The sequence below is a fragment of the Gracilinanus agilis genome, chromosome 6, assembly GCF_016433145.1.
Source record: "Gracilinanus agilis isolate LMUSP501 chromosome 6, AgileGrace, whole genome shotgun sequence".
In the NCBI taxonomy this organism is placed as follows: domain Eukaryota; kingdom Metazoa; phylum Chordata; class Mammalia; order Didelphimorphia; family Didelphidae; genus Gracilinanus; species Gracilinanus agilis.
Genome location: NC_058135.1, coordinates 289,906,104 through 289,926,472, shown reverse-complemented (window position 1 = coordinate 289,926,472; position 20,369 = coordinate 289,906,104). Strand labels below are relative to the sequence as shown.

At 57.8% G+C, this 20,369-nt stretch overlaps 3 protein-coding genes across 4 annotated transcripts; 1 reads left to right on the top strand and 2 right to left on the bottom strand.

The window, feature by feature from the left end:
• Window positions 1-25: 25 nt before the first annotated feature.
• On the bottom strand, window positions 26-6,830 carry MUS81 (MUS81 structure-specific endonuclease subunit). Of its 2 annotated transcripts, XM_044682385.1 has the most exons (16): window positions 6,533-6,830; window positions 5,990-6,122; window positions 4,868-4,938; window positions 3,925-4,023; window positions 3,647-3,715; window positions 3,220-3,308; window positions 2,975-3,124; window positions 2,714-2,806; window positions 2,235-2,356; window positions 2,027-2,124; window positions 1,598-1,714; window positions 1,433-1,528; window positions 1,237-1,350; window positions 1,048-1,151; window positions 473-556; window positions 26-395 (listed from the first exon to the last, which is right to left on the bottom strand). In XM_044682385.1, the coding sequence occupies exons 1-16, from the start codon at window positions 6,674-6,676 to the stop codon at window positions 329-331; spliced, it is 1,650 nt and encodes a 549-aa protein (XP_044538320.1). In that variant the 5' UTR covers window positions 6,677-6,830; the 3' UTR covers window positions 26-328. The 2 variants fall into 2 exon arrangements, with proteins under 2 accessions (XP_044538320.1, XP_044538321.1); XM_044682386.1 differs by lacking the exon at window positions 3,647-3,715.
• Window positions 6,831-8,406: 1,576 nt separating this feature from the next.
• Window positions 8,407-11,208, top strand: CFL1 (cofilin 1). The gene is made up of 4 exons (XM_044680476.1): window positions 8,407-8,526; window positions 9,867-10,174; window positions 10,268-10,344; window positions 10,568-11,208. Exons 1-4 carry the CDS (start codon window positions 8,524-8,526, stop codon window positions 10,678-10,680), a joined length of 501 nt encoding a protein of 166 aa, XP_044536411.1. The 5' UTR covers window positions 8,407-8,523; the 3' UTR covers window positions 10,681-11,208.
• A 652-nt stretch (window positions 11,209-11,860) lies between these two features.
• Window positions 11,861-19,245, bottom strand: SNX32 (sorting nexin 32). Its single transcript, XM_044680927.1, has 13 exons — window positions 19,210-19,245; window positions 16,989-17,093; window positions 16,385-16,495; window positions 16,119-16,240; window positions 14,806-14,929; window positions 14,556-14,660; window positions 14,106-14,211; window positions 13,711-13,786; window positions 13,528-13,567; window positions 13,211-13,297; window positions 12,963-13,122; window positions 12,795-12,880; window positions 11,861-12,137 (listed from the first exon to the last, which is right to left on the bottom strand). The coding sequence occupies exons 1-13, from the start codon at window positions 19,243-19,245 to the stop codon at window positions 12,084-12,086; spliced, it is 1,212 nt and encodes a 403-aa protein (XP_044536862.1). The 3' UTR covers window positions 11,861-12,083.
• Window positions 19,246-20,369: the final 1,124 nt, after the last annotated feature.

Here is a 20,369-nt window from a genome sequence, read left to right as displayed (position 1 = left end):
CCCTATCCAAGCTGACCGGACCAGAGTCACCCAGCTAGGAAGAGCGGACTCCCCGTTCCAGAACCACTGGCTTAGAGGCGCCCTTGCCCAACACTTAGAGCCAGACACAGGCTCCTGTACAGTAGGGAGGGCAACAGCTGCCCCCATCCCAAAAGCTTCCCATCCCAAAGGGTTCTCCAGGAACCAGAGAGGCGCAGGGAGGCCTCCCCTCCATGACCCCCACCCCCACCCCTGGCAGACTCGTCAGGCTGGCAGTCAGACTTTTATTCTATCCAAAACATCTCTTATTTGAGTCCCGGGCCTCGTGCCATGTCTCCTCCAGGCTGGCTCAGGGCAGTGGCCCAGGGGTGCAGTAGAGCTGGCACAGGGTCCGGCTCAGGGCTGGGCCCAGGTTCCTGTAAGGGGAGGGGAGAAGGAGTTGAGCGGAGAGTAGGCCGATGTGCCCCCACCCCCCATGGCGCCAGGGCCTCACCTCTGCAGGCGCCCACACTTGATGGAGCTCAGCAGCTTCTCCTGTTCTTGGGGGCTGCTGCAGGCATCGTAGGCTGCCAGGAGGCTGGGCAGGATATAGGAAAGACCCTGAACAGCCAAGCCTATCTCCACCCCCAAGCAGGACCACTTTTCAGTCCTACCAGCAGGGCAGAGGGCCTCAGCCCCTGGAGAGTACAACTGCCTGAGCTGCCAAAAACCTCAGGAGAAGCCCTGGGGCCAAGCCCCAAGGCGGATACAAGCTGGGGGGAGTCACTGAACCTTTCAGCCTCAGTTTCCCTGGCTCTATCATCTGGATCACATAAACCCGTCTCACTAGGAGACTTCTCCTCACTCTTCTCTCTGCTCAGGATCTTGGCTCTCCCCACTCTCTACGTCTGAACCCCCCCCAAGTCATCCGGGCTCTGGAGAAGAGGCCACCCTGGGCGAGTTTAACCCTTCTCCTGCCATGCCTGGCTTCCCATGGCTGGAAGGAACTTCACCAGGCCTCCCCCACCCACAAGCCCTGACCTGTCTCCCTTTCACACCGTGAAGCATGGCTGGGGCCTGCCCGCCTACCTGGCTGGAGTGCTGTACGTGCCCAGCAAGGCAGCAGCCTTCTCTCCGCTCACCCCACGCACCTGCATCAGCTGCCGGGCAAACACCTCTCTCACAGACTGGGCCTAGCAGGGGAGGAAGGGCAGGGGTGCCTCAGGAGTCAGCGAGAGGGAGAAGGCCAGGGAAAGGGGGGGGTGGGGGGAAGCACACCTTGTTTTTCATGGCCCCCTCATTGAAGTCCCTGAAGGTGAAGAGGGTGCAGGGTGGGGGCCTGGCCCCGGGGTCTTCCTCAGCCCCCCAGGGCCGGCGCCGCAGCGTCTGACCCTGACAAAGAGAACAGAAGAGGTGGATGGCCCTGAGGCTCCTGGGCTGCCCCCCAATCCCAGCCATGGCAGCCTCCCACTACCTCATAGAGTTTCTGCAGAGCCCGGGTGAGGAGAGCCAGGTAGGCAGCCGACTCCTTCAGGTCTGCTGTGCGTTTCACAAAGAAGCCATCGATTACCTGAGATGAGGAGGCAGGTGAGACTCTCCCCTAGGGGTCCCTCAGGGGCCCAGGACTCCCCATACTCACCTGCGTGTTGGTGACTGCCTGCAGCAGAGTACTCTCAGGGAGGCTGAGGCTGTGGGCAGAGCCGTGGTCTTCCACCAAGTACACCCGATGGCTGAGGCCACAGCGTTTTAGGCGGAACTGGGGAATTCGGGCCCAAAAGGTCAGGAGGGCTCCAGGGAGGGGTTCATCCACCCTCCTGGATCTCTCTGGTCTCAGAGCTACATGCTCTATGGTTAGGAAGCAGTCCCAGGCTGGGCAGTGGACTCATCCAAGAACTCGTGGCCAGGATGGGGCAACAGCAGGATTTGAACTCAGCCAGAGGAGCAGATGATTACGGGTTTAGAACTGGAGGGTCTCAAGAGGGCAAAGCCCTCCAGGTTTCCCATGAAAGAAGGCAGGGGCCTGCCACAGTCTTTGGCCCCCCGGGGCAGGCAGGGGTGAGCCTCGTACCTTCTGCTCCCGAAAGCGTCCATCGATGATGCTGCCACACAGGTCGTCCAGGCGTTTCCTCTCCACCACGTGGTCCAGGACGAGCTCGCAGGGCTGGGCTGGGGGGGAGGGCTGCATTGGTTCCTCTGCTGCCATCTACCCTCCCCCGCTCCCCGCCACCCTGCCATCCACCCGCCTGTTGCCATCCATTCTTCCCTTGCCCCCTTACCCGGCTCTCTCGGACTGGTCTCTTGAGCCACCCAGACAAAGTCCCCAACGTGCAGCTTCCGGACGTCATAGGGGACTCCCAGGCGCTTCAGCTCCCTCAGAATCTCTGGCCGGTGGCTGCCCCTGTGGGCACAGAGAGATCTCAAGCATAGTGCACACCTTCCTTGACTCTGAGGCCTGAGTGTCAGGGCTGGGAGGGGGCCTTAGGATGAAGACAGTAAAGGTGGGGGGGGACCCCTAGGACAGGGAAGATCAGGGCTGGGGACAGGGACAGGACTCTTAGGACAAGGAAAGTCAGAGCTTGGGGGGAATCTTAGAGCTCAGTGGAGGAAACAAAACATGGCCAGGGTGCTTCAGGGATATAGCCAACATTTAGTAAATAACGGAGCCTGTTCCCCAACAGGCAGTACTTGGCACTCCCTGGCACAGCCTCCCGCCTCGTCCCGACTCTTTGCCCTCACCCTCTTGTCCCCCACTCACCCCGTGGTCTCGCTGACATCCACACACAAGAGGATCCTGTACTCCCCTGGCCCCAGCTCGAGGAGCGGCTCCAGAGCCTGGGTCCTGGCGTCTCTGTGGGGACAGAGGGGATTGTGAAGAGGTGCCAAGACCACCACACCCTCCTCTGGGGCTGTGATAGGGGACTGGGGAGGAATGCCAGGAAGATGGCTGCTTGGCATAGAGAAAGCAAGCCCAGAAGGCCAGGGGCCTAGTGCTGGCCCTGATAGAAGAGGAACTCACAGCTGAGGCACAGCTTCCTGGGGCCAGTCTTCTGCCTCCCTGGTAGGGGATTGGGTGGATCTTGGCTGTACCTTGGCAGGCGACTCTCCCGGACCTTCAGCCTCTGCCAGCTCCCGACACAACTCTAATCCCCCAGGGGTTAGTGAGTACCTGGGGAAGGCAGGAAAGCCAGGGAGGAAGTGAGCCCCCAGTTGTGCCCAGCAATCCCTCCAAGAGGTCTAGCTCCAGACAGCCCTGGGCCTCACCTGGCTGGCCGCTGGGTTTTCAAGATGAGGTTTCTGTGCAGGAGGGAGCGCAGGGCTGGCCAGGGCTGACCGCTGGAGCCGAGGGCCACCTGAGTAGGTGAAGAGGCACAGACAGGTATTAACCCGCTGTCCCTTTCCCAGGTAAACAGAGGGAGACAAGCTGGCACCAGGGGAAGGCCCCAACCCTGCCTAGAGTCAAAGGCCCTGGCTTAAAATCCCACCTCTGTGTGACTTTAGGCAAGTGGTTTCTCCTCTCTGGGGCTCAGTTTCCCTCCTTGTAAAATGAGGAGCCTGGATGCTCTCTCATTCAGATTCTGCTCCATAGTCGAGATGCCAGTCAGCCACTGAGCTGCTTAAGGTCCAAAGCCAGAATGGCTCTGAGGCAAGGCTGGGAAGAGGATAGCCCTAGGTCCTTGGTGGCTCTTACCCTGGGGGCTTCCTGCTCACACCTCTTCAGGAGCTCATCCTTGGTCAGGGACCCTTGGCTTCTGGGATCCTGAGACAAGCAGCAGAGAGGGTCAATGTCCCCCCTAGCCAGTCCTGTCCCAGCCCCTCCCACAGGGGACAACATCTTCTTCTTCTTCCTAAAGATGGATGAAGGCCAATGGACCCCAACGCTCTTTTGGGGGTGACTGGCCCCTCAGTGGACCTGCCTAGTCTCAGTGGATTCTGTCTGGGCTGGAGGTGCCTGGATCCTGGGCTTACCAGCTGCTCCTTGTAAAGAATCAGTAGCAGAGCCCGTGCGGCCGAATGGCGGGGTGGTCTATAGCTGCCACGGCCACTACCCTTCGGACAGCCTGGCCTCTGCAACAGGCAGAAGAGAAGCATTCCTGAGTCTAGAACTCCCACCAGCCACTTCCCCAGCCTCAGAGCCCCCAGGGTAGGTTGAAGACCACCCCTCTCCCCTCCTCAACTCCCCTGCCTGGAAGCTAGTGAACCCAATTCACAAAGCTACCTTCCCCTGCCCAAGGGGCAGCCCTTGCCCCAGGCCTCCAATCTGACTGATCCCTCTCAGAATCCCTTGCTGGCACGAAGCAGTCATTCTCTGAGGCTCTCTATCCCCACTCTCAACACCCAGGCACCCCACCCCCAATTCTGTCTGTGTGGCCTCAATCTCTCGAGCTCCCCCTGGGGTTAGGTTGGCTTCCCTCCTGCTCATCTAGACCTCTTCCCTCTCCCTCACCCTGCCCAGTCCTGTCAACTATCCACTCATCTCTGGCCTGCAGAATGATCTCTCTGTCCCTCCCTACAGCTTGCTGCCAAAGGGATTCTCCTAAAGCCCAGCTAACCCCCTCCTGCATCTTGGTCTCAGCACTGCCTCACAGTGGAGCTTCTGCCCCCCTTCCCTGACTCACACTTCACACTCTTTCTATCTCCTTGGAACCCCTGGGGACAGCAGCTTCCCTCCTTGCCACTGCTTCCTTCAGAACCCAGATGGGGAGAAGGGAGTGGGAGGGGGGGTCTGAAGAAGCAAAGGATTCCTGGCCCCCACTCCTTAGTGCTCCTAACCTCCAGAAAGGAGTCTATACCACTGCCCTGGGAGCCCCTTAAGAAATGCCTGGTAAACTGACAAATGGCGGCTCTGAGCTTTCCCTCCTTGCGATCCTGATTCCCCCAAACCCAGCTAGCCTTAGGGTTCCCTTCTTACCGACGCAGAAGGGACTGCATCCTCTGGGGGTCTGCTCAACTCTACCCGTGGGAGCTCAGAAACCGGCTTGCCTAGGCCAGGGGAAAGAATTAGAAAACAGAATAGGGCAGGTTGGAGCTGGGCAAAAGCTCCCAGCTGAGTAGGGGCTTAGCCTGGCTGGGAGAGAACTCAAATCAGCCCCTGTGGTCCTGCATTTCTAACCTGGCTCTAACCCTGCCAAGAATAATGGCCTTGGCTAAATCACTTCCTTCTCAGAGGCTTGGTGAAGAAAGAATCTCTTAAGTATCCCCTTCACATAGACCTGGTGAGTCTATGCCAGCCATGCCTGGGTCACTGGTGTCTCTAGCTTTGGCTTCTCAGCAGGAAGCTGCCCCAGACTTTACATCTCCCCATCGCTTCTCCTGGTCCTATCTAGGGGCTCTTCTTTCTACCATCAAAGACCCAAAGTCCAAGGCAAAAGACCCCCTCCCTCCCGGGAGGCTTCCTGGATGCTCCAACAACGCGCAAGACCTTCCTCTTTGGGCCACTTCTCAGGCTTTACCTTAACTTCTCTAAGGATCATTCTCAGAATGCTGCCCAGACCTTGTCTCGGTCTGGCCCACAGCTCCCAACAAGGCCTCCCTTTAGACTAGCTTGAACCAGTACTGGCTATAAGTCCTCTTAAAGAGTTCAACGACCATTTTTTTTTTAAACCTTAACTTCTGTGTATTGGCTCCTTGGTGGAAGAGTGGTAAGGGTGGGAAATGGGGGTCAAGTGACTTGTCCAGGGTCACAGCTGGGAAATGTCTTGAGGCTGGATTTGAACTTAGGACCTCCTGCCTCTAGGCCTGGCTCTCAATCCACTGAGCTACCCAGCTGCCCCTCAAAGACCATCTTCAGATTGGACATTATGAAGGATTCAGCTGGGGCCCGTGGAGGCTTACAGGGCAGCTGGAAATAAAGGTTGTAGCTAAAACCCAAAGATAAATCAAGTCCAGCGACTCTCCCAGAGCCCCTAGGCAGGACTGTGCCAGGAGGCGCTTCCTAAAGGATGCTGAAAATGAATTGACTAGATACTGTGCTGGCTGCCTGCCAAGCCCTTCTGCCCTAGCGAGGCTGGCCTCACAGGTCAGCCCCAGTCACCTCCACCAGAGGCCAGGTGCTGCTCCAGGCGCTGGTCCAGCATGCGGCAGAGGGTGTCCCCAAAGTGCTGGAGGATCTTGGCTTCTTTCCCACTTCTCAGAGGCAGGGGATATCTCAGCAGGGAGCGCAAGGCCTGAAGGGACAACAGATGGGTCGGTCAAGGGAGGGCCCCCACGTCCGCATCTCCACTCTGCCCACAACTGGCCCCTGAAGCCCAGGACCCCAGGCGGCTCAGCCCCAACCCCGAGGCTGGGAGGAAGGACGTAGGAACCCGAGAACTGGGAGAGCACAAAGACCACCGCCTCACCTCCTCTTCCACCCACTTGTGCCCTCAACTCCCGCCCCGGCTCCAAGCCCACGCTCCGGAAGATAGAACCCCGCCCCAACCCCGCCCCCTCCTAGGCCCACCTGCAGGTGGATGAAGCCACGCCCCCGCTTCGGGGAGGCGAAGCCCCGCCCTCTGTCCTGGACCCACCCTCAAGACAACTAAGAGCCCAGAGATCCCGCCCCCATGCCCCTCCCTTCCCAATGTCCCCGGCCCACCTTCTGGTAGACAAAGCGCGCCCGACGGCCCTGGCTAGCCGCCTCGTCCCGCCACTCCTGGAGCCAGCGCACGAAGAGTGGATTGGCGCAGGCGGGTAGCGGCCGCTTCCGGCCCAGGCGAGGCGCGGGCGCAGGCAAGGCCATAGCCCAGCCCCGACTCCGGACACACTAAACGCAAACTCGCGTCTAGCCCTAACTTGGGTTGGGGATGCTGACGTCACCCCTAGGCCCTGAATGGAGGTGTCCGAGCGCTAAACCTCTCAGCCCCACGCCAACGAAGCCCCGCCCCTTCCGCATTCAAGTGGTAGGAGAGAAAGGGCAAGGAGTGCTGTGCGGAGGCGGGGGAACTTGCACAGCGCCTCCTGTGGTCTGGAGGACGAACAAACGCTCTAACTTGGTTTCTGTGCCAGTAGACCGGCTACAGCACCTGCAGGGGCTGGGGTGGGCGTGAGGGGTAAGGAAGGTATGCAGAGGAAGCGGACGGATCTCGGGTTTGGGGGATTTGCAGAGGGGACTAGAATCTGGAGAGTTCACTACCGTTCGGGCAGGGAGTGTGCAGAAGAGGTTGGAGGAGAAACCGGCTCCCGCGTTGGGAGTCCACTGGACTCCGGGCCTTTGCATTTACTGCAATGGGCCCAAGGCTGGCACCGGAATAAGCTGACCGCCGCCCAGGCTGGGGCTCTCCAGAACACTCGCTAACCCTCCTCCTGCCCGCCCGCGGTTCCCAAATAAGGAGCAGTTTCCATATAAGGCGTAGTGAATGGGAGCTCTCTCTGGCTCCGCCCCCTCCAGGCTCATGCCCTAATAAGGCGATCTAGGGCATCCCTGAGCTGCTGGCGAGCGCTGGGGGGGTGGGGGGGGTGCGCTGGTCTCCACGGCAACCTCGAAGCGCGAGTCCCCTCCCCTCCCTCAAACTGGCGAGGAGGCTGGCTTTCCCAGTGCGATTTTAGGGTTAAGGGTACCCCTCGATCCCAGTTTTCGGCTGCTCAGCGTCTCAGTCCCGCTCTGGCTGGGAGTGGCGGGGTCGGGGATTGGGAAGGCGGGTGCATCTTGCCTCCTCCCGCCCCTCTGTAGCCGTGAGACTGGGCAGATCGGATCCTGTTCATAGCTCTTGGGTCTCAGTTTCGCCATCTGTAAAGTAGGGGACTTTAGATGCTCTCTTAACTGTTCGGACAATCTCAACCATCCACGTATCCACATCCAACCCTGGAGAGAATGAGATAGAGGGGCTGGGTTGGGTCCTCCACGGGCCACAAATCATCAGTTCCTCCCTCAAACGCCCATACCCACAATAACCCCTAAATGCGTGGTCCCCTGGCACGAGATCTACGGCTCTGTCAGGTTTCCGGAGCCCAGTATGGATCAACAATCTATTCCCGGCTGCGCGCATAGAGCGCCAGGGGGTTCCCCGTCCTGCCTCTCCACCCTCACCCCGGAGAAGGGGCTGCAGGTTCTCTGGTCTGCTGCTGCCTCTGCCTCAGTTTCTCCATCTGCAAGCATAGACTCCTAACAGAGTTGAAACACCTTGGGCCTCGGTTTTCCTCTCCGTAAAATGAGAACTGGAGCAGGATCGGCTGTGAGGCTAGGACGTTGGCTCGGAGTTTCTCGGCCTGCGGACACCGACCTACGGGGGCGCGCTGCAGCCTACGCTTCTGGCCCGGCTCCGCCCCTCTCTGTCTGGGCGGGGTCGGGGGGAGTAAACGCACAGTCTCGACCTGCTGCGGGGCCAAGCGCGGGGACTCCACTTCCCGGCGTGCCCCGGGGCGGCGCAGCACTCGCGAACTCCATTTCCCGTCGGCCCAGTCCCCAGAGCGCCGGAAGCACGCCCCGCCTCTCATTGTGCGGCTCCTACTAAACGGAAGGGGCCGGGAGAGGCCGCGTTCAGTCGGCTCCTGGCAGCGGCAGCGAAGGAGGCGCGTCCCTCCTCTCCTGTGGCCCTTGTTCCTCCCTCACCCTCCCTCCCTGCTCGCTCGCAAACTCGTTTTGGAACCATGGTGAGCGCGGGCCGGAGGGCTTGGCGGGAGCGGGGGTGGGGGCGGAGGCGGTGCAACGGGCGGGGGCGGCATCCTCCATCCTCTCCATCTTCCATCCTCTCCATCCTCTCCTCCATCCGCTCCCCTCCCCCTCCCCCTCCCGGTGCGCCGCGGGCCACTCCAGTGGTTGCTGGAGGGGCACGCGCGCGGGGGCGCCCCACGCGCGCGCGTCCTTGGCTGACGTTACGGTTGTTGGGCGAAGCGGCCGCGCGCGACCTTCCCCCTCCCAACCGTCAAGTGGTTCCCAGAGGGGGGGGAGGTTGGGGGCGTCGCGCATGCGCAGTCCTTGCAGGGCCGAGGCTAGCGAGGGGCAGTTGGGGAGGGGGAGGGGAGCAGAGAGGAAGGGAACGGAAGCACGAGGCTCTCCTGCCGGGCGTTGCGGGAAGCCCTTGGACCGCCTGGTCTTTGGGCAAACATCCTCCGCCGAGTGACCGCAGACACGAGGGGGGCGATCCCGCTCCAACTCCTTTGGGGGGAGGGTGCGTGGGGCCGTGCTTCACCTCCCTAGGTGGACTCCCTTCTACTCAGGAAGCGGCAGCCAAGGTCTCTCCTCTCGGTCTGTTTAAGGGAGGTGGGATGTAGCAGGGCCCCCACGGATGGAGCTCGGGAAGGCACCTGGAGGGTAGGGAAGTCCCAGGTACTCCAGCCCTGAGGAGGCGGAAGTGGGGGCCCCTGGAGGCAATTCCTACTGGAAATGGCGAGTCCTCCTTGCCCTTTCTCAGTGCAGAAGAACCCGCAGCTTGGGGCCGGTTCTTCATTTAAAAATAGGTCTCTACCAACTTGGGGTACAGGTAGGGTGATGTTGGGCTTTCTCTTTCCTGCTTCCTTCTCTATAGTCCCATCTCCATTCTCTCAGCCTGTTACATCTCTGGCTTCCCAGCGGGTCAGGACCTCCTTGCCGAGTCCCTGCATGTCAGCCCATAAGGAAACCATTCATAGTTCTGATGATCTTTGAGGTGACAGGGTTAGGGAAAAAGCCCCTGGACTTGGGAATCAGGAAGACCTGAGTTCAAATCCTGATTTTTGGAACTTCCTGTTTAGTTTTGTGATCCTGGGCAAAAGTCACTTGGCTTTGATTTATTTGTTTGTAAAATGAGAACAGCATCTCCATCTCTGCATGGCCTTTAGGGTTGTGAAATCAAATGAGAAAACACTTGGCAAACCACTATCTTCTTATTACCAGGCCAATCCCTTTTCCTTTGAGTCTGTTGGGACAGTTCCGTGTGTCTCTATTAGGACTCGGGAAAGTGGAACGGGCTCAGAGAAGAGCATTCACCTCTGACCCATCTGTCTGCCCATAGGCCTCAGGGGTGGCTGTCTCAGATGGGGTGATTAAGGTCTTCAACGACATGAAGGTTCGCAAATCCTCCACGCCAGAGGAAGTGAAGAAGCGCAAGAAGGCTGTGTTGTTCTGCCTGAGTGAAGACAAGAAGAACATCGTGCTGGAGGAGGGCAAAGAGATCCTTGTGGGGGATGTGGGCCAAACTGTGGATGACCCCTATGCCACCTTTGTCAAGATGCTACCTGACAAGGACTGCCGCTACGCCCTCTACGATGCTACCTATGAGACCAAGGAGAGCAAGAAGGAGGACCTGGTGTTCATCTTCTGGTGAGTTGAGGGGCCAGACTTGCAGCTTAGGGGTGGGTGCTGGCATTCTCCAGAGAGGAAGGTGGACTCCTGAATCTTGGTCTTTCCTGCCAGGGCCCCCGAGTGTGCCCCTCTCAAGAGCAAAATGATCTATGCCAGCTCCAAGGACGCCATCAAGAAAAAGCTGACAGGTGTGTGTTCATGTGCGTGCGGGTGAGAGATGGCATTTCCAAATAGCGTAACCCTCTTTGGCCATGTGCAAGGCTGAATTTCGTTGGGTCTGAAGAACTGGGTGAGGAGCCTGATTCTGTGGCCTTGGTTGGTGGGACCTTAGAAGCTTCGAGGTTGGGTCTGAAAATGTGGATGGGTCTAACCCTTCCTGGCTCTGACCTTTCCCCTCCTTCCTTCCCCCAGGTATCAAGCATGAATTACAAGCCAATTGCTATGAGGAGGTGAAGGACCGCTGCACCCTGGCTGAGAAGCTGGGGGGCAATGCCGTGATCTCCCTGGAGGGGAAGCCCTTGTGAGTGTCCCACCTCCGGCTCCCCTGCTGGGGCTGCCCCCTTCCTGCCAGACCCCAGGGGCTAGGGGAAATCCTAGCAGGGGCAGGGCAATCCCTTCACCCACTTGCCAAACCTCCCCTAAGCCCTGACCTCCTTCTCCCTCTGGCCTTCCCAAACCGCCTTGGATATTCTCATTCCTCTTGAGTTGTAGCAGACCAAGCCCTCCCCCTACCCCTCACCCCGGGATGCCCAGATTGGGGGAAGGCCAGTATTTTTCAGTATTTTTTTTTTAACGACGACCCCTCTTTCCCCCTTGACGTCCCTGGTTCTCCCCCTTTCCCGGTGCTGCCAACTTCTAACCGCGATGATAGTGGCTCTGTGCTTGTCCGTTTAGTTTTGTGTATAAATGGAATGTTGTGGAGATCCCTCCCCCACGACCGGCTCCCCTCCCCCCCCCAGTACTCATGTGGCCAGTATACAGGAAAGTTACAGCGCCAGTAAAAGGAAAGTTCAATTTAAAAACCGAAAAATAAATAAAAGGTGAGCTGCTCAGGAGCTTGGTTTTTTCTGGGTTAGGGTGGGGTATGATGTTAAGGTATGGCAGGCTTCCTTTGCCTGGTGATATGGCGACCTGCCCAGGGCCCCCTGGCAGAGGTTGGCCTAGGGTTGGTGTCAGGCTTGGGCTCTAACCCGAGAGGGTTTTTGTCGGGAGACTCAGAACCTAACTTCAGGCTTCCCCCTCTCACTACTCTTTTCCAGGAAGCTTCAGCAAGGGCGAGAGCTAAAACTAGCCCTAGGACTTGGCCTCCCCATATGGTCAGGAAGGAGTACATGGCCAGTTGCCTCCTCATTCCTTTTTTCCCCAGGCCTGGCTTATCCTTTCCATTGGTGCCTTCTGGCTGCAAGATAGTCGCTCTCATCCAAGGGTTCTCACTGCAGAGTAGATGTGGAGGGGTCGGGCCTAGCCTAGGGTGGGCTCCTCCTGAACCTTCTCCCTTTCCTTGGCCTTGGCTATAACATGCATTTCTTCACTGGTCAGGGGTCCTCGTAGAGCTCCTGAATCGTTTCTGTTTACCCCAAATCTGGGAACTCTGCAAAGTCAGGCTGTGTCATTGAAGTGGGTGGGAATGAGGGAAGGGGCTGGGTGGGGATAGCTCCCTGAATGGTGCACACCACATGCTTAATACCACACGGGCACCTTTATTCTCATGACTGAAAGAAAGACAACCCTGGGGTGTAATGGGGCCTTGGCTGGGGGTTCATTCCAGAAGGTCACAGTTGATGAACATGTTCATCCGTTGGCCGTTGTCCAAGTCTCCTTCCCCAGGGGGGTTGGGTCGGCTCGGGTTGGGTTAGAGTGCGTGGCTGGGCTGGGGAGGGGAATATTCTTCAGAGGATATGTACGGTCTCCATCCTGGGAGAGGATACTAGGGCTCTCCCTTGAGGGCAATGAGGGTGTTTCTTAAAAGTAGAGTACTGGCCTGGAAAAGAGAACAGGGTGCTGTGGGGGGAAGGGGCATTCCATGTGCCTTCCCACCATTCCCCAAATTCAAGGATCAGATGTTCTTATCAGCCTGCCAATGGTGGCCAGGAGAAGACTCCAGGACTGATAGCCCCACTCATTTTGTGGAGGAGGAGACTGAGGCCAAGTGTCTTGGGTAAGGAAGAGGCACGATCCTCGGGTCTAGATCAGGGGTCGGCAACCTTTTTGGCTGTGAGAGCCATAAACGCCACATTTTTAAAAATGTAATTTCATGAGAGCCGTCCAGTGCTCCCAGTGCCGCTCCTGTAATGGCGCCTGGTTCCTGCAGAAAGAGCTCCTGCTCTAGAATGTTGAACTAGCAGCCGTGTGACCTTGGGAAAGGCTCTACCTTTCTGAGCCCGTTTCCTCCTCTGTAAGATGGCCATCCTACCCACAGGGGTCCCTTCATGGGGCTTTAACAGATGAAGTTAGTAAAACCCTTCCTATGTCTGCCATCTTGGAAGCACTCGGTGAATGTCCCTGAGGTGGCATGGAGAGCTAGCTCATGCCATCACTCTCCCAATTGATGATCCCCAACACAAGTAGACCCTGAGGTTGTCTGAGCCCCTATTCCTGCCCCCTGGCCAGCACTGGGGGTGAGGGTAGGTGCCCTTACCTTGGCATGCTTGAGTTCCAGTTCTGCCAATTCAATGAGATTCTTACGGAAAGCAGATCCCCGTCGAGCCTTGAAGTCTGTGAGCTCTGAGCCAGAGAGGGGACAAGAGGGCATCAGGGCCGAGCTGAGCCAGGAGGGAGCAGGGGCAGCAGAGGGAGCTTCACTCACCCTGTTTGGCTGAATCAGAGAGGCGCTCAAATCGTCGGCAACACAGTTGCTGGTGGGTCTCTGCCGACCGCACCTCCCGGTTTCTCATTCGGGCTTTGTCCAGGGCCTTGTTGGCATTCTCGTAGTCTGCCAGTGCCCTCAGGCGCCGGTACAGCAGGTCCTGTGGGGAGGGAGACCAAGAGACGGGCAAGAATAAACAGGTCAAGGAGGCCCTGTCATTGCTGCTGGGGCCTGAAAACCCCACTCACCTTGGCTGCTTGGGCGTCCCTCATGTAATAATGGAGCATGTCAGACAGTTTGAGGTCCTCATCGGAGGCTACTCGGCCCTCCAGCTTCTGTGGGGATCAGCACATGTTAGGACCATCCCTGACCTCGAGGAGAGGCTAACCCATGGCTGGAGACTGGAGAGAGGGCATCTCTGGGCCAGAAGATGTTCACACTGGCCATCGCTGGGATGCCACAACTCCCACCAACTCTGGGACATCTGTAACTTCCCTGGACAAACGCCTTCCCTTTCCCACCCCCAGCCAAGCTGGGCCAGCCCAAATGAGGAAAGGCTTCTTACCCTGAGGCGTTCAAATAATTCAGCCAATTTGAGAAAGCTCCTAGGAGGAAGAGAGAGGCAAGCCTTTTCCAGCATCCCGGATGCCTGCCTTCTAGCCAGAACCTCTCCCCACACCCACTAGTGTCTCAGGGACTGAGAGAGGGACCCCTAGGGACAAGTCGGGAGTGGGAAGGGGCATCTCACATCTTTAACTGGTTGACTTCCTGTGTGCCCAGACTGCTCAGCGCCGCAGAGATGGGGATGTAATCCTCGGCCAGGCCTGTGAGGGGACACCCTGCCATCAGACCCTCTAGGCTAATAGGTGGTTGTGGCTGGGGTGAGGAAGGGGCAGGGAGTGGAGGAAATGGGGCAAAGATCTGCGGTGGCAGTGAGGAGTCCGGTTCTGGCCCCATCTGCACTAACCACCTGTGTGGCCGACCAGGCAGGTCTTCATCTGGCCGGAGGTGGGTGGCCTGGCATTTTGGGCAGGTGTTCCAACTGCCAAGTCCTGTTTTTTTTCCTAAAGAGGCTGTGTGTTCAAGAGTAGGGGAGGAGGCCGAGGGCTTGGCTGGTCCTTTGAGGAGGGAGCCCCCACTTACACTTGTGGGAGCGCATGACTCGGTCAGCACGCAGGCAGGCGTCCCGGATACGAGTATGGTACTCCAGCAAGAAGGTCCTTTCATGTTCAAAGAATTCATCCACCTCCTAGGAGGGAGGCGAAGGGGGGGGCAAGTGGAAACTGAAGACCCAAAGATACCAGAACCCTACTCCCAGCTGGGCTGAGGAGTTCCTGTAGGCTCTGGATTAGGGCCTGAAGGGTACGGATGAGGAGATTAGGTGAGGCCAAAGAGAGCAGGATTTTGGTCTAGACCTTGAGGAACCTTGGAGATCTTATCCTCCGTTTCAAAGGAGAGAAAGGAGGCCCAAAGGGGAAGCAGCTTAGCCAAGATCCCCCTGGGAAGTGCCCAGGCCAAGCTTGGAACCTGTGCTCTGCCCATTGCCCTGGGATCCCAGGGTTCCCCCCTCCCCAGGACTGGGGCCTCCCTTACCTTCAGTCCTGACACCCCAGTGATGAGAGCCTCATCGGCCGACTTCACAATATTCCTGATAAATCCCCCAAACAGCTCCTTCTTGTTCTTTCCACGAACACTCAGCTGGGACAAAGGCGAGAGAGGATGGAGTCAGCCTTGGTTAGGCCCTCGGTACATCCTGGCTTGGCTCCTCTGAGCCTTCTCCAAGCACCATCCCTGCCACCGAGTCAGGTTCTCCAAGCCCACCCTGGCCTCCAATCCAACGTACATCTTGGCCATATTCCAAGAAGACATACAGGTTGTGGTCCCGCCGGAGGGTGGGATGGGCTGCCAGGCGCTGCAGGAACACTTCATGCATGGCTACTGTCTTCTTGAAGATGGCCAAATATTCCCTGGGGGGAGGAAATGGGCATTTATATAGCACCTACTGTGTGCCAGGCACTGTGCCAAGTGCTTTTAGAAATAGGATCTTTGATCCTCATAGCAACCCTGGGATGTAAGTGCTCTTATCATCCCCATTTTGGGGTTGAGGAAACTCAGGGTGACTTGCCTAAGACAGTCACAGAATCTGGGGCTGGATTTGAACTCGGATCTTCCTGACTTGAGGCCCAGAGCTCTATCCACTTTGTCACCAGCTGCCCCATTTTTGAAGAGAAAAGTAGAGTGAAGGGCACAGCCCTCTGGCACTCAGCTCATCCAGAGCTTTACCTTTTTCCTGGTAGCCCCAGGAGGGAGAGGGGGTAGGGGATCATCATGCAGGAAGTCCAGGACACTGAGGGGTCGAGGAAGCCCAGCCTCAAGTCTTTGCCTTACTCTACAACACTGGGCAAGCCACCGAATTTAGATTGGCCTCAGTTTCTTCACCTGTCAAATGGGGGCAGTGAGGCTTTATTATCCACCTACTTAAGAAGGTGGTTGTGAGGAAAGTGCTTTGTAAAGAAATGTGCTTTACTCTCCTTACCCCATCACTAATGAAAAGGGTCAATCCATGGCCCGGTTCCAAAGGAGTGGGGCAGTCCCCCATGGAACCTAGCTAGATGTTTCATTCTTTGTAGATTTTTCTTTCTTAATTCCTTCCTTCCTTTGTCTTTGTTTCTTCTTCCCTCCCTTTTCCTTCCTTCCTTCCCTTATCTTCTGTCTTAGAATGGATACTAAGTATTGGTTCCAAGGCAGAAGAGCAGTAAGGGCTACGGTTAAGTGACTTGTCCAGTCTCACAGTTAGGAAATGTCTGAGGCCAGATTTTAACTCAGGACCTCCTGACTCCAGACCTGGCTCTATCCACTGAGCAACCCAACTACCTCTGTAGGTGTATTCTAAGTGCTTTTGGATTGGAGGAGAAATCCTATTTTACTGGGGCCCAGAGAAAGGCAGAGATTTGTTCAGGGACACATAGCTGGGAAATGTTGGTAGCAAGAGTAGAACCCAGGTCTCCCTGCCTCCAGGTCCAGTGTTTTCCGAAATCACTACCCTGCACTGCCTTGTATGGGAGTCCTATGGAGGGCAGGAGTGGGAAGAAGTTTACAGAAGAGGATGAGCCATGCTGGGGGGGGGGGGGTGCGTTGCCTCCCTCAAGTCCTCACCCCTCTAATTCTTGCTTCATTTTGGCAAACTCTTCCCTGGTAATGGAGCTGTCACCTTCCCCCAGCCTCTGTAGCTTTTCCCGGGAAGCCTCAAAGTCTGGCTTGGGGGGTGCTGGGGGTATCTGCTCAAAACAGAAAAGGAGCTGATAAGTCCCAGGGCCCCGAGCCCACCAAGCCTCCCTGCTGCCCTCTGCCCCAGCCAGGCCCTCCGCCTCAGTCGGACTCCATCCCCGGGCGGCTTTCCCCCTTCTGCCCGCTGCCCTCACAATGACGCCAGCATAGTCCTCATTGTCCGTGTATGCATCGTGGAGCCAGATGAATTCCTCGTGCTGTCTCACGACAGAGAACTCGGTCTGGCTGAAGTGTGGGAGGCAGCTCTGGAAGGCAAGCACACCCCCGCCGAAGCTCTTGAGGCCCCACCAATCCTGCTCACACTACCCAGGCCTGGACATCCACTGCCAAGATTAACCCTAGAGGCTGTCCCCTGCTGGACAAGACACACACACACCCTGCCCCTCTCGGACACTTCCCAGAATCCTCTGTGGGCTCCAGGCCAAAGTGGAAAGAGCCAGGGGCTGAGGGCCAGAACCCTGGGGTTCAAGGGGATGGCAGGCACTGGTGGAGGAGAAAGCTGGAGGCTAGAAATCTGGAAATTGCTTTCTAGCAGAAGGGTCAGGGGAGAGCTTGCTCCGTATTGGGGGAGGGAGGCCTACATCCCCAGTTGAATTTGGTTTGGGGGAGAAAAGATGGAGGTGAGGTCCAGTACTAGGCTGGGGTCCAGTAACCTCCTGAATGGGGGCGTGATGTCATGATGGGGGCTGGGAGCTGTGTTGGGGGTAGAGTGAGCTTCCCCAGCTCTGATAACCTCACCTTGGTGTGAACTGTAAACTTGACCTTGTCCCTCTCACTCACTGCGTCTGAGATCTCCACCTGTAAGGAGCCGTCTCCCTGCAGATCCAGGGCTGCAGGGCAGGACTGGGAAGGGGGAAGACCAGTGAGTGGGAGCCCCTGGCCCGGGGCCATCTGCCCTCTTCCCCCCATTCCTAGCCTTCATCCTGGGAATAGGCCCAAGCTGTCCTTCCAGAAAAGCCCTGAGGATTGAATCTGGACCTGTAAGGGCCCTTGGAGGGCCCCAAGTCCAACCCCCTGGTTTTTCAGATAAGGACTTGCCCAAGGTCACCTAAGTCCTAGGTCTTCTGAAGGTCTTCAGCCTGAATGCCTCCAAGGAGCCTGAAGCATCTTCAGTTGCCCCTAACCCAGTCATTCATCTTCTGGCCCCAAACCCCTAGAAATGGTTGGGGCAATCCAAGAATCTCTCTCTTCTTTAGAAGAAGGCCATTGCCTTTGATTGCCAAAAGGACTCTGTCTTCACTCGGCCCTTCCAGAGCTACCTAAAGAATTACCTAAATAAATGCCCAGGCAGTGGGGATAGGTCCCTTTCCATCCCTATGGAAAATGGGTATGATTAACCCCAGACCTGCCAGTCTCAGGGAGGTTTTTGTGAGAAGCCGCATCCAACCATAAAGGGCTGGCTGGAAAGATCTTCCTTCCTCCCTCCCTTCCCTCCCTTCGTTTCCTCCCTCCCTTCATTTCCTCCCTTCGTTTCCTCCCTCCCTTCATTTCCTCCCTTCCTTTCCTCCCTCCTCTTCATTTCCTCCCTCCCTTCCTTCTTTTCCTCCCTCCCACTCTCTTTCTTCCAGCCCTCTCCACAGAGACCTCAGGCTATGAGGAAAAGGAGCGCCCTAGGCCTGAGGCTTGGCTGTCTTCTAATGACCTGGAAGTGGAGAGCAACTTCCCCTTGGGTTAATGGTGGCTTTTGCCTGGCCTCAATCTAGTAGAACTCCTCGCTCTCACCCTTCCCCTTCTTTCAAGCACCCCAAGGGAGAAACTGATTTCACATTTTTTGTCTATGTGTGCCCAGGACTTGGCACATAGTGGGAGGAAAGCTTTCTGATAAGCTAATTCTGCCAGTAAGGTGTTAGTGCCTGAAAATAGCCTGGAGAAGGCAACGGCCACCCCAAGGAATAGCTCTTCAATAGTGCACCTCAGGTGGTGGGATGCCAATGAAAGAGTGGCATGGGGGTGGGAGGAGGCTTGACTGCACTCTATGGAATTCCAAGGAATAAGGCACACACATGTAAGTGGGATCCTTTCATAAATGCAGACACACACTGGCAAACACATTTTTTGTTCTTCCCCTGTAGAACAGAAGCCCCATGAGGGAGGGCTTTGGATTCCCGGCCCCTACCCCGGTGCCAGACACAGAGTGAGCCATGAATAGATGCTGCTTGGATTAACTTGGTTTAAATTGAATTCCAGGTCTCTGGGCAGTTGTTTCCTCCAGGGCTCTGCTTCTTATCACTTGGTCTCCCTAACTTTTCTCTCCATTCTGAGAACGTTTGTCCTCTTCTCCAGCCAGGAGATTGCTTCCGTCTGGACTCCCCCCACCCACCCCCTCTGCCTCACCATCTTGAGTCCCTTTTCTTTCCTTCCCCTGACCAGCCCTTCAAGGCAGGATCCCTGGAGATCTGCTGGGCCTGCCAAAGCCCACAGCTCTCTGCCCGCACCCTGGCTGCCTATATACACACACGGACACACCTGCAGTGCTGGGAGGATCTGCTGCCTGAGGAGGCAGAAGGCGGGGGAGGGTCCACCCTGGGCATTGCCCTCTAGGGCCACTTAAGGCAGACATGGCCAAGAGAAGGCTGCTCAGTCCAGGATTTCCATCAGAGGATGCGACTGGCTCTTCTTGGGTCTTGCTGAGGGGAAGGTGTAATGCCCACATCTTGCGGGGACTTGAAGCTGGAGGTCTGGTGTCCACCTGACCTGGGGCACGCTCTCTGGGCCTTAGGGTTCGTGTCTGTGGCCAAGGTCCTCCGTGACTCGCCCCAAATCCAGTGCCTGCCGCTTGGAGAGAGCTGCCTTCGCCTTCCTTCCTCTCCCACCTGCAGCGCCCCCTCCCCAGACCCTTCTCCCGGGAGGGGGTCCTTAGGAGTCCTGTCTTAGCCCTTCTCTTCCCCCAGGTCACTGGGCCCTTCCCTGCAAAGCCCGGCCGTGCTCCAAGGAGGCACCATCCCATCCATTCCGTTACCTGGCGCTCCTCCCCTGGCTCGGGATTCTCCTCCATCACTGCGCCTTCACTCTTCTGCTCCTCCGGGAAGCCAGGGGAGGGCTGGCTCTCGGCTGCCCGGGCGCCTCCTCCGCCCTGACCCCTCCTCAGCCCTAGGGACCCTCGCCTCGAGGCAACCTTTCCCCCACTCCGCCCCAGATGGAAGAATGAATGGAGCCTTCTGGACCGCACGGGTCACCTACCGGCTTCCGCCCCCCACCCCCGCCCGGCGCTAGTCGGGGGGGCGGGGGGGGCGGTGGCCACCAGGCTCCGCCCCCACGGCGCTCTCTGAATGGACAGAGGGGCCGACCTCCGTGCTCCCATTGGCTTGTCTGTCTGTCCCTCCGACCGCAGCGGGAGTGGGGATCGCAGTTAGGTGGCGGGGGTAGCGAAAAGAGGGTGGGGCGGGCTGGATTCGAAGTGCCAGTGCAGGGACCCTGCAGACCCGGCTCAGCCACCTCTCTCCCCTCTCTTCTCTCCCTCCCCTTTCTCTCCCGGCTCTGCCCCGGCTCTTTCTTTCCCCTTCCTCCCACCTTCTCCTCTCTCTCCCTCCTCCTCTTTGCTTCCCTTCTTCCCCCCTTCTCTCCCTTCTCTCCTTTCTATTCCATCTCACCTCCCTCCCTCCTCTGCACCCGCCCTTTCTTTCCCCTCCATCCCACCTCTCCTTTCTTCCTCTATTACTCATCCCTTCATCAATTCATGAATAGCCATTAATAAATGAACACTGCTTAATAAAGCGCCTACTATGTGTCATGCACTGTGCGAGGTGCTGGGGATATTCAGGCAAAATAACGAAATGGAAACAGACCCTACCCTCAAGGGCTTCCATTGGACCCTGGAGCCCACCTTCCCGCCCCCTCCCCTCTTCTCCTTTTTCCTAGATTCTTCCCTCCCACGCGCAGTCCGAAGGCGGCTGGTGCGCAAGTGCGGCCCCACCCCTCAGTGCAGGGGCGTGGCGTGGCGAGGGGCACGCGCCTGCGCCGTCTCCACCAACTTGGGGCAGGCAGAGGGTGGGGAGAATAGGGGCGGGGACCGGGTGGGGGCGGGTCCGCGGGCGGACCAAGGGCGGGGACGGGGGGGTGGGACCAGAAGAGGGACGAACAGGGGGTGGGGCTGGGGGCGGGGGGGAGACCAAGGTCTTG